General features: G+C 41.8%; 1 protein-coding gene across 1 annotated transcript in view; it reads left to right on the top strand.

Moving 5' to 3' along the window:
* Nucleotides 1-13,425, top strand: part of LOC115120506 (gamma-tubulin complex component 3 homolog) — a 28,678-nt gene that overhangs the window by 11,671 nt on the left and 3,582 nt on the right. Inside the window, exons 11-19 of the mRNA XM_029649454.2 lie at nt 2,958-3,068; nt 3,178-3,295; nt 3,929-4,118; nt 4,252-4,387; nt 4,867-4,935; nt 6,935-7,070; nt 7,237-7,325; nt 7,434-7,565; nt 8,102-8,242. Coding sequence (XP_029505314.2) covers nt 2,958-3,068; nt 3,178-3,295; nt 3,929-4,118; nt 4,252-4,387; nt 4,867-4,935; nt 6,935-7,070; nt 7,237-7,325; nt 7,434-7,565; nt 8,102-8,242 — 1,122 coding nt within the window. The remainder of the gene's footprint in view (nt 1-2,957; nt 3,069-3,177; nt 3,296-3,928; nt 4,119-4,251; nt 4,388-4,866; nt 4,936-6,934; nt 7,071-7,236; nt 7,326-7,433; nt 7,566-8,101; nt 8,243-13,425) is intronic.

Below are 13,425 nucleotides of genomic sequence, written 5' to 3'. Positions count from 1 at the left end.
ACTAAATACTTTTTTGCCCCACTGCATATTACACACACCATATATATATATATATATATATATATATATAAAATACACACACCATATGTATAATACACACCATATATATAGTTTTGGCAAGTTGGTTAGGACATCTACTTTGTGCATGACACAAGTCATTTTTCCAACAATTGTTTACAGACAGATTATTTCACTTACAGTTCACTGCATCACAATTCCAGTGGGTCAGAAGTTTACATACACAATAAACAGCTTGGGAAATTCCAGAAAATTATGTCATGGCTTTAGAAGCTTCTCATTTAAGTCAATTGGAGGTATACCTGTGGATGTATTTCAAGGCCTACCTTCAAACTCAGTGCCTCTTCGCTTGATATTATGGGGAAATCAGTCAAGACCTCAGAACATTTTTTGTAGATCTCCACAAGTCTGGTTCATCCTTGGGATTAATTTCCAAAAGCCTGAATGTACCACATTCATCTGTACAAACAATAGTACGCAAGTATAAACACCATGGGACCACGCATCCGTTATACCGCTCAGGAAGGAGACGCGTTCTGTCTCCTAGAGATGAATGTACTTTGGTGTGAAAAGTGAAAATCAATCCCAGAACAACAGCGAAGACCGCTCGGCAAGAAAGAAGCCACTGCTCCAAAACCGTCGTAAAAAATCCAGACTACGGTTTGCCATTGCACATGGGGACAAAGATCGTACTTTTTGGAGAAACATCCTCTGGTCTGATGAAACAAAAATAGAACTGTTTGGCCATAGTGACCATCATTATGTTTGGAGGAAAAAGGGGGAGGCTTGCAAGCCGAAGAACACCATCTCAACCGTGAAGCACGGGGGTGGCAGCATCATGTTGTGGGGTGCTTTGCTGCAGGAGGGACTGGTGCACTTCACAAAATAGATCATCATCATGAGTTAGGAAAATTATGTGGATATATTGAAGCAACATCTCAAGACATCAGTCAGGAAGTTAAAGCTTGGTCGCAAATGGGTCTTCCAAATGGACAATGACCCCAAGCATACTTCCAAAGTTGTGGCAAAATGGCTTAAGGACAACAAAGTCAAGGTATTGGATCAATAATATAGAACAATTCAGAACTGAAAAAGTGTGTGCGAGCAAGGAGGCCTACAAACCCGACTCCGTTACACCAGCTCTGTCGGGAGGAATGGGCCAAAATTCACCCAACTTATTGTGGGAAGCTTGTGGAAGGCTACTCAAAAACATTTGACCCAAGTTAAACCATTTAAAGGCAATGCTACCAAATACTAATTGAGTAGGTGTACATTTCTGACCGACTGGGAATGTGATTAAATAAATCAAATCTGAAATAAATCATTCTTTCTACTATTATTCTGACATTTCACGTTCTTAAAATAAAGTGGTGTTCCTAACTGACCTAAAGACAGAGAATTTTTACTAGGATTAAATGTCAGGAATTGTGAAAAACTGAGTTTAAATGTATTTGGCTAAGGTGTATGTAAACTTCTGACTTTAACTGTGTAGATATATATACACACATTTTTTGTCCATGACAATAACATCAAATTGATCTGAAATACAGTGTAGACATTGTTAATATTGTAAATAACTATTGTAGCTGGAAACGGCTGATTTTTAATGGAATATCTACATTTATCAGCAACCATGTGTTCCAATGGCACGTTATTCGCTAATCCAAGTTTACAATTTTAAAAGGCTAATTGATCATTAGAAAACCCTTTTGCCAGCATCACGGAATCACCTCTTCACTGTTGATGTTGAAACTGGTGTTTTGCAGGTACTATTTAATGAAGCTGCCAGTTGAGGACTGGGGTGACCTTGATGACAGCTTTTACATGTATTTTTACTGCTCTAATTACATTGGTAACCAGTTTATAATAGCAATAAGGCACAGCTAAGGGGCTGTGTCCAGGCACGCCGCGATGCGTTGTGCATCAGAACAGCCCGTAGCCATGGTATATTGGTCATATACCACACCCCATTGTTCCTCATTGCTTAAATATAATACACACACACACACTTCCATTAGTTTGTCAAGGTCAGAGTCCGGATGGTAGTAACTGAGCTCAGGCTGAAGTGGACTCAGACAGACGTCAGACAGGTTCATCTCCGAGCTGAGATGGAGGGAAAGGGGGACGGGGGAGGGGTGCGGCGGCCTTCCAAATGAGGATGGATGAGAGGACGGTAATGGGGAACTGAGTGATGGCCCTCTCTTCTCTCTCTCCTCCTATCTCTGTCCTTGCTCTCCATTTCCCTGTCTCCACAACTACAGGACAGTAGAAGGCCGTGAATCTAGTCCTAATGCACCTGCTGCTGAATCGCCCTCTCAGACTCCGTCTACCTGAGACTAAGTGCTGATTGGGCAAGCACAGAGCACAGGAGAGTTGTAGCGGCTTTCAATACCGACTGCCGAGCTATTCTCAGAAGCGAACGCTTCAAAGGTCACACTGGTTTTAAGCCCCCTGTATTGACCCTCCCCGTAGCAGGGCTAAGTGGTAGTTATGGAGCTGTTCTTTCCCAGCAGAGGGGAATGAGGGTATGGCTCTGAAGCTTACAGGCACCTCTGTCAGCCCAGGGGGCGGCTGGGAGGTGGCGTTACACTGTAAACACTCATTATGACAAGAAGAGCGGAAATTAAAATCAAACTTTATATATATACTTTTTGTTTACTAAAAGGCTTTTCAATCCCCCTTGTTGTACCCCCTAGGAGAGAAGTCGTCACCTTGTAACACTGATGTCTACTTATCGGCATCCATTTTGGTTTTCAAGTTGAACCACTGGCTCAGTGACGATCAAGATCATGATTGAGAAATGGAACCACCATTCACTTTCTTTCCATTACTGTAATAAGTATCCATTGTTGTAGTAATCTCCTGTGTTGTTCGGATATAGTTGAGTCCTGTCTTTTAAGGTGTGATTGTGATGGTGATGGGGATTCCTCTCCCTGCAGTTCTTTGTGGCGTCTGATCCCACAGTGAAGACAGACAGACTGTGGCACGACAAGTACTCACTGAGGAAGTCCATGATACCCACCTTCATCACCATGGACCAGGCCCGCAAGGTAGACACACACACAAACACCAATTATCACATCCTCAACGTAAAAAAATATAAACTTTGCATTCACATGTTACTTTTGCTCGTTCTCTCTCTCTCTTCTGTCTCTGTAGGTTCTGCTCATTGGAAAGTCCATTAACTTCCTGCATCAGGTGTGCCATGACAGAACCTCACCAGGGAAAATCACCCCGGCCTCACCCCACCCCGGCCCCCTAGACTCCCCCAAAGATGGTACGCTCTCTGACCTCTCTCCCCCACCCCAACACAATGTGAAAGGGGCCTGTCAGTGGCTAGCTCAATACAACACAGGCATTTAGTGTTTGGTACACATTTGTACATAATATACCTCCAGAGAGTGTGTATTCAGCAGGCAGTGTCTTTCGACAGAGTAGAGAAGCCTTTGTCTTGCCATAGTAGTGTTTGTAGCTAGTGAGAGCAGAGCCGCATTGATCTGTTTGGCATCAGAACTGGTTGTACTGTTATGGTACTTACTGTCGTATCGACTGGATTTAGTCTCGCTCCTCTCTCCGTCGCTGATCAATGGTTTTACAGTTCCTTCCTTAGCCTCGTCCTTGAGGGGAATGACTGCATACTGACTGGCGTTGGAGGAGGAGGGGTTGGGTTGTATTTTTACCCTGTCTGTCCCAAATGCCACCCTATTCCCTTTTATAGTGCACTACTTCTGACCATAACCTTAAGGTTATGGCATTATGAAGCGAATAGGGTGCTATTTGGGATGCAGACTCTATCTTGAATTATAGATACAGAGTTCAGCAAACGGTCTGAGAGATGAGTTTAATATGCATCATGTAGTGCCAACTCCAGTACCCACATAATGACCACAGATAATAACTCTCTCTGTAGCTGCAGAGCTGTTATCAGACCTGGAGGGGGCGTTCCAGGGGAAGATAGATGCAGCCTACTTTGAAACCAGCAAGTACCTGCTGAATGTGCTCAACCAGAACTATCTGCTGCTGGAGCACCTGCAGGCCATGAGACGATACCTGCTACTGGGCCAGGGAGACTTCATACGCCACCTCATGGACCTGCTAAAGTTCGTACACACACACACACACACACACACACACACACACAGGTGTACAGACAGATGGGTACGCACAAATACACACCCACCCACACCACATCCTACATGTCATATATATTGACGTTAGTGTTTGTCCCTTCAGACCAGAGCTGGCCCGCCCAGCCACCACTCTGTACCAACACAACCTGACAGGCATCCTGGAGACAGCCGTGAGGGCCACCAACGCCCAGTATGACAACGCTGAGATCCTCAAGAGACTGGACGTACGCCTGCTGGAGGTAGGCTGCAGCTCATACCATTACTACTGTCATAGGCTGCAGCTCATACCATTTCTACTGTCATAGGCTACAGCTCATAGCATTACTACTGTCATAGGCTACAGCTCATACCGTTACTACTGTCATAGGCTACAGCTCATACCGTTACTACTGTCATAGGCTACAGTTCATACCATTACTAGTGTCATATGCTACAGCTCATACCATTACTGCTGTCATAGGCTACAGTTCATACCATTACTACTGTCATAAGCTTTATCTCAGTGGGCTAACACGGTATTGAGTCAGGGGTTTGAAACACAACCTGGTAACCCGTGGCTCAAGACTGTTAGCCCTCTGAGCTGAAGCCTAGATGGTTGATGTCTGGATGCTGGATGTACACATGTCACTACCTATTAGATTTCAAACTGTCAACTTGGCACCATGTTATCCCTCTGAACTAAAGCCTGGTCATCAACCCATCTGTGCTCCTTCTGTAGGTGTCTCCCGGGGATACAGGCTGGGACGTCTTCAGTTTAGACTACCACGTAGAGGGTCCTATCGCCACGGTAACCACAGCACTTTACATACATACACATACCATCCTATCTGGTGTTGCCTTGTCTCTCTCCACACACACACATACACACCCTCGCAAACAATCCAATAAGCTTCTCTTCTCTCTTCATTCATCCATAAAAGCCCACCTGGAGCATCTGAACGTTGTTTCTTTCTGTTCTGTTATACAGTGGGGCAAAAAAGTATTTAGTCAGCCACCAATTGTGCAAGTTCTCCCACTTGAAAATTACAGGCCTCTCATCTTTTTATCATAGGTACACTTCAACTATGACAGACAAAATGAGGGGAATAAAATCCAGAAAATCACATTGTAGGATTTCTAATGAATTTATTTGCAAATTATGGTGGAAAATAAGTATTTGGTCAATAACAAAAGTTTATCTCAATACTTTGTTATATACCCTTTGTTGGCAATGACAGAGATCAAACGTTGTCTGTAAGTCTTCACAAGGTTTTCACACACTGTTGCTGGTATTTTGGCCCATTCCTCCATGCAGATCTCCTCTAGAGCAGTGATGTTTTGGGGCTGTTGCTGGGAAACACAGACTTTCAACTCCCTCCAAAGATTTTCTATGGGGTTGAGATCTGGAGACTGGCTAGGCCACTCCAGGACCTTGAAATGCTTCTTACGAAGCCACTCCTTCGTTGCCCGGGCGGTGTGTTTGGGATCATTGTCATGCTGAAAAACCCAGCCACGTTTCATCTTCAATGCCCTTGCTGATGGAAGGAGGTTTCACTCAAAATCTCACGATACATGGCCCCATTCATTCTTTCCTTTACACGGATCAGTCGTCCTGGTCCCTTTGCAGAAAAACAGCCCCAAATCATGATGTTTCCACCCCCATGCTTCACAGTAGGTATGGTGTTCTTTGGATGCAACTCAGCATTCTTTGTCCTCCAAACACGACGAGTTGAGTTTTTACCAAAAAGTTATATTTTGGTTTCATCTGACCATATAACATTCTCCCAATCTTTTTCTGGATCATCCAAATGCTCTCTAGCAAACTTCAGATGGGCCTGGACATGTACTGGCTTAAGCAGGGGGACATGTCTGGCACTGCAGGATTTGAGTCCCTGGCGGCGTAGTGTGTTACTGATGGTAGGCTTTGTTACTTTGGTCCCAGCTCTCTGCAGGTCATTCACTAGGCCCCTCGTGTGGTTCTGGGATTTTTGCTTACCGTTCTTGTGATCATTTTGACCCCACGGGGTGAGATCTTGCGTGGAGCCCCAGATCGAGGGAGATTATCAGTGGTCTTGTATGTCTTCCATTTCCTAATAATTGCTCCCACAGTTGATTTCCTCAAACCAAGCTGCTTACCTATTGCAGATTCAGTCTTCCCAGCCTGGTGCAGGTCTACAATTTTTTTCTGGTGTCCTTTGACAGCTCTTTGGTGTTGGCCATAGTGGAGTTTGGAGTGTGAGGTTTGAGGTTGTGGACAGGTGTCTTTTATACTGATAACAAGTTCAAACAGGTGCCATTAATACAGGTAACGAGTGGAGGACAGAGGAGCCTGTGAGAGACAGAAATCTTGCTTGTTTGTTAGGTGACCAAATACTTATTTTCCACCATAATATGCAAATTAATGAATTAAAAATCCTACAATGTGATTTTCTGGATTCTTTTTTCTCATTTTGTCTGTCATAGTTGAAGTGTACCTATGATGAAAATTACAGGCCTCATCTTTTTAAGTGGGAGAACTTGCACAATTGGTGGCTGACTAAATACTTTTTTGCCCCACTGTACATGTTCATTCAAAGGCCACCAGTCTACCATGTTAGATGAAGTCAAGTGCTGGCTGGTTTTGTGTTGTTCTGTGATGTGGTGAGAGAACATCTGTAAATGCTGTGCTACCCTGTGACAGGTGTTCACGCAGTCTCTCTCTCTTCACGCTGTCTCCTTTGTCTTTCTCTCTGTCTAATTTGTCTCTCTTTCTCTCCTTTGTCTCTCTTCTTGCTTTCTGTTTCTCTCGCTGGTTCTGGCTGTGGCAGGTGTTCACACGGGAGTGCATGAGCCACTACCTGCGGGTGTTCAACTTCCTGTGGCGAGCCAAGCGTATGGAGTACATCCTCACCGACATCTGGAAGGGACAGATGTGCAACGCCAAGCTGCTTAAGAGCATGCCAGGTGAACACACACACACACACGTTGGTAGCTATCAAGTAAACACAATGACACACACACACACACACACAAAACCATGCAGTTGCCTCTCACCTCCAGCAGAGGGAGTCATGTACAGAAGAGCTGTAGATAAGGCAGTCAGGGTAACATGTTAGATGTTGTGTTACAGAGCTGTCTGGCGTGCTGCACCAGTGCCACATCCTGGCCAATGAGATGGTCCACTTCATCCACCAGATGCAGTACTACATCACCTTTGAGGTCAGGGGCCGTACTTTTTCTTCTTCTTCCTCTCTAATCCTCTCACTCCTCTCACACTCTCCCTCCTCCCCTGTCTGTCTGGGTCTCTGGCTGTGTGTGTGTGTACAGGTGCTAGAGTGTTGTTGGGATGAGTTGTGGAACAAGGTAGAGAAGGCCCAGGATCTAGACCACATCATCGCTGCCCACGAAGGATTCTTAGACTCTGTCATCTCCCGCTGCCTACTGGACACCAGCAGCAGGGTGAGACACACACGTATTCTCATACACTCTAACAGGCACTTACTGACGTCCACTTCTCTTTGACCTGCCCTGATGGCGCTTAAAGGGATACTTCGGGATGTTGCCAATGAGGCCATTTATCTATTTTATCCAGAGTCAGATGAACTTGTGGATAAACTTTCATGTCTCTGTGTCCAGTATGAAGGAAGTTGAAGGTAGTTTAGTGACCCAATGCTAACTAGTCTTACCGCAATGACTGGAAGTTTATGCGTATCTACTAGCATGCTAGCAGATACCCATAGATTTTATCATTGTGCTAACGCAAGTTAGCAATTGCGCTAGAGGTAGTTAGCAACTTCCTTCAAAGTGCATGCAGAGACTTAAAAAATGGTATTGGCGAGTACATCTGACTCTGGGGAATTAGATGAAGGGCCTCATTGCCAAAATCTCTAAGTATCCCTTTAAGAATTTCCCTGGACCCAGCTATTACATCTGCGACCCTGTACATGTGACTAATAAACTCTAATGTCATCTAAAATGTTTTTCTCTCCCGCTAGTCCTTGTTGAACCAGCTGAGGGCGATCTTTGACCAGATCATAGAGTTCCAGAGTGCCCAGGACTCTCTGTACCGCTCTGCCCTGGAGGAACTCACCCTGCGGCTGCAGTACGAGGAGCGGAAGAAGCAGAGGGATTCTGAGGTAGAAGGATCGGGGCTTGAAGTGGACTGAAATGGGTGCCAGCACTTAGGGCTGTTACGGTGACCGTATTACCGCCACACCGGCAGTCATGAGGGCAGTCAAATTCCACATGACTGATTAGTCAGGGTAATTAGGCTTCTCTAAGCTCTGATGCTGCTGCTACTGCTGTTCATTAGTAGTCTACTAAACTTGCTAACTGCCTGGTACTCAGCACTCTATTGTCCCTCGAATCACTCTAAAATCAACGCAAATGTAATTGAAAATCTAATCAAACACTTCATGAGAGCTCATGTTGCGCAACATTTCTATAGGCTATGCAATTGTGTGAGAAAAAAGTGATGGCTTCTATTAAAAAGAGGAGGATCCCATCAGCTTTCTATTGGCTAGGCCTACTATATTGGATTTTTTAAACGTTCCTAATATTAAGCACATTGCTTATATGTACAACAAGAGTATAGCCTACTGGCTGGCATGAAAATAAATGCGTCCTCCATTTGCTATTTAAGTGCCTAGATTTTTATCCCTCTGCGCCAGTTTGGAGACAGGTGCATGATAATGGCCCATTCTAAATCAAAACAGATTTCACATATATTATTTAGTATATGTAAAGACCAGTTTAATCAAGAATAGTCTGATGGGTGACAATATTAGCCTATCACTTAAGAATGATATATTATCACTTTCTTTTGCAACTTTTTCAATCATAGTCCCACACCTCATGTAGCCTAGCCCATAGGCCTATATATTTTGATAGGGTTTGTATCACAACTAAAGTGGCCAAATAACTTCTTAAAATTAAGCAGATTAATTCGCTTTACAATGGGTGTAGAGCCTCACTGGCATACATAAACAGCACGTGAGTTTCAAGTTTGGGGAAGATCATTTTCACCATAAAAATGCACCTTTTTATAATAAAAGCATTACATGCATAATCTAACTTTTGATAATGGTGTTTTCCAGTTAATGGAACATTTGTGCTTGTAGCCGTGTGTGCATTGCTGCAGTTAGAATGTGAGGAAATAGCCTAATAGTTTATCAACAATTTAAGCTAAATGTTCTGATCTGTTGCGTCAGCCTCAATGCGTAAAAAAAATGTTTCTTTGATGCAAGAGGTTGTATTAATTTGATCTATCACATCCCACAACTGTCCCAGACGGTTTGGAATATTTATTTCTCACACAAAATATAGAATAGGTCAACATTTGTACTATGGGTGATAGTACATTGACATAGGCTAGTGCTTTTGCTGTTCGTTAGGCCTACACATCTTGTTGGCTGACGAAAAGTAAATATGGACAGTTCTTCCAATATCTTCAATATGCACCTCGGAATTGGATAAGGACGGGTGCAGTTGCGCCCCCGATGTGTCTGTCTTCACTTGTAGCCTGTGAGAAAGACTAGATCACGTGACAGAGAGCCAAGTGAGTGAGAGTTGCTTTTTTTAGGGGCATTACGGCCACACGAAAGGGATGCCGCTGGGAAATTCGAGTCATTATCAAGTGCCGGTCAAATGAATGAGAGACTGATGAAGTGTGTACAGTCTGCACAAAAAAACAAAGCAGAGCTCATGCCTTTCAAGCAACTTTTCTCAAATCCTCATTAGAGTCGCATCATGCAGCCTTAGAATGTATTAAACATCAAAACATACAGCCCAACATTTGTATCACAACTAAAGGTACATAAATAACTCTAAATTAAGCATATAGGAGTACCTGTTTCTTTTGTTAATTGCTCAACACAGAATAGCCCATGTGGGCACTCCCTCAAATCGTTTGGAGAAGGTATCCTTTATACTTTATTTAGCTTTGTTCAATTGTATTCTTCATACTATAAAAAAAACTATAAAATAATGCCACAGAATTCTAAGCAAATCTTGTCTGCTAAATGAGTGTAGCCCACAGCCATATGGCATCGCCAGATCAGGACCTTTCATAAGGACAACTCAGAGTATGTTGTTCTGTTCTTCTGAAATAGACATTTTCTTCATATCATGTTTCTTTAGACCTGTCTAAAATAAATAATGGATTTATTGTGAAGGTGTAGGCTATATTACATGGATTTATTGTGAAGGTGTAGGCTATATTACATGGATTTATTGTGAAGGTATAGGCTATATTACATGGATTTATTGTGAAGGTGTAGGCTATATTACATGGATTTATTGTGAAGGTGTAGGCTATATTACATGGATTTATTGTGAAGGTGTAGGCTGTTACATGGATTTATTGTGAAGGTGTAGGCTATATTACATGGATTTATTGTGAAGGTGTAGGCTGTTACATGGATTTATTGTGAAGGTGTAGGCTATATTACATGGATTTATTGTGAGGGTGTAGGCTATATTACATGGATTTATTGTGAAGGTGTAGGCTATATTACATGGATTTATTGTGAAGGTGTATGCTATATTACATGGATTTATTGTGAAGGTGTAGGCTATATTACATGGATTTATTGTGAAGGTGTAGGCTATATTACATGGATTTATTGTGAAGGTGTAGGCTATATTACATGGATTTATTGTGAAGGTGTAGGCTATATTACATGGATTTATTGTGAAGGTGTATGCTATATTACATGGATTTATTGTGAAGGTGTAGGCTATATTACATGGATTTATTGTGAAGGTGTAGGCTATATTACATGGATTTATTGTGAAGGTGTAGGCTATGTTACATGGATTTATTGTGAAGGTGTGGGCTATATTACATGGATTTATTGTGAAGGTGTAGGCTATATTACATGGATTTATTGTGAAGGTGTAGGCTATATTACATGGATTTATTGTGAAGGTGTAGGCTATATTACATGGATTTATTGTGAAGGTGTAGGCTGTTACATGGATTTATTGTGAAGGTGTAGGCTATATTACATGGATTTATTGTGAAGGTGTAGGCTGTTACATGGATTTATTGTGAAGGTGTAGGCTATATTACATGGATTTATTGTGAAGGTGTAGGCTATATTACATGGATTTATTGTGAAGGTGTAGGCTATATTACATGGATTTATTGTGAAGGTGTAGGCTATATTACATGGATTTATTGTGAAGGTGTAGGCTATATTACATGGATTTATTGTGAAGGTGTATGCTATATTACATGCTATATTACATGGATTTATTGTGAAGGTGTAGGCTATATTACATGGATTTATTGTGAAGGTTAGGCTATATTACATGGATTTATTGTGAAGGTGTAGGCTATATTACATGGATTTATTGTGAAGGTGTAGGCTATTACATGGATTTATTGTGAAGGTGTAGGCTATTACATGGATTTATTGTGAAGGTGTAGGCTATATTACATGGATTTATTGTGAAGGTGTAGGCTATATTACATGGATTTATTGTGAAGGTGTAGGCTATATTACATGGATTTATTGTGAAGGTGTAGGCTATATTACATGGATTTATTGTGAAGGTGTAGGCTATATTACATGGATTTATTGTGAAGGTGTAGGCTATATTACATGGATTTATTGTGAAGGTGTAGGCTATATTACATGGATTTATTTTGTATGCTATATTACATGGATTTATTGTGAGGGTGTAGGCTATATTACATGGATTTATTGTGAGGGTGTAGGCTATATTACATGGATTTATTGTGAAGGTGTAGGCTATATTACATGGATTTATTGTGAAGGTGTAGGCTATATTACATGGATTTATTGTGAAGGTGTGGGCTGTATTACATGGATTTATTGTGAAGGTGTGGGCTGTATTACATGAATTTATTGTGAAGGTGTAGGCTATATTACATGGATTTATTGTGAAGGTGTAGGCTATATTACATGGATTTATTGTGAAGGTGTAGGCTATATTACATGGATTTATTGTGAAGGTGTAGGCTATATTACATGGATTTATTGTGAAGGTGTGGGCTGTATTACATGAATTTATTGTGAAGGTGTAGGCTATATTACATGGATTTATTGTGAAGGTGTATGCTATATTACATGGATTTATTGTGAAGGTGTGGGCTGTATTACATGGATTTATTGTGAAGGTGTAGGCTATATTACATGGATTTATTGTGAAGGTGTGGGCTGTATTACATGAATTTATTAGACTTTGTGAAATGTAGACATTCCAAAGGTCTGCATTGGTGTGGAAGCCTGGAGATGCTGAATGTGTTAATGTTCATTAACGGTCAATTACTGTGAGACTGGCAGTTATTTGCTTGACAATCACCAGCTGACAAAGTTTATATTTAGGTTCTGGTACTCTGCAATATTTTTAAGACAATATTCTATAAGAAGTTGCCGGTACTCAAGCAGTATAACATTTTGAGGTGTTGGTTTTCAGTACCGGTGTGTACTGGCCCAATTCAAGTACTTATAATGATGATAACTTTTAGTTATAGAGCGCAATTGGAGGGCCATGTAGTCTTCAGAGAGTCCCATGTCCTGTTTGTTCCAAGTCGTCTGGAACCCGGCCAGGGGCCAACTCAAGTTCCCCCCTTAATGGCCATTGGCCATGCTGGTGTTGTTGTCATTCTATTGATTTAACAGGCCCTGAGCATCATACTATTAAACTCTTAAGTGTTAGAAAAACAAACAGCCTCGGCATTTGCCAAGTTTCTCTTTTAATAGCTTGCAAATAAGACTGAGGTCCAAGGTAAGAGGGTTTGGGGTGACAGAAGCTGTTGGTCAGTGATGGGGGGGGGGGATATTGGATTTTATATTAACTTTAAATAATGAGGCGTTGAGTGTGTTTACATGAATGAGAAGTATGTGAGTAGAGAAGACATTGAAGGTCATGTCTCTATGGGGAGAATGCTGGGATCATAGAGTGGGAATCTGTAACAGTTTAGTATGGGTGTTAGTTACTCATTTACTGAAGTGAAGAGATGGCACTGGTTACTCTTTCAAATCAAATTGTATTAGTCACATGCGCCGAATACAACAGGTGTAAACCTTACAGTGAAATGCTTACTTACAAGCCCCGAACCAATAATGCAGTATAAAAAATAAATATATAAATAAAAGTAACAAGTAATTTAAAGAGTGGCAGTAAAATAACGAGACCATATACTGGTACAGAGTCAATGTGCGGGGGCACCGGTTAGTTGAGGTAATATGTACATGTAGGTAGATGATAACAACAGAGAGTAGCAGCGGTGTAAAAGAGGGGCAATGCAAATAATCTGGGTACCATTTGATTAGATATTCAGGAGTAT

Source organism: Oncorhynchus nerka, linkage group LG2, assembly GCF_034236695.1.
Source record: "Oncorhynchus nerka isolate Pitt River linkage group LG2, Oner_Uvic_2.0, whole genome shotgun sequence".
Lineage (NCBI taxonomy): Eukaryota > Metazoa > Chordata > Actinopteri > Salmoniformes > Salmonidae > Oncorhynchus > Oncorhynchus nerka.
This window is presented reverse-complemented; position numbering and strand designations above follow the sequence as displayed.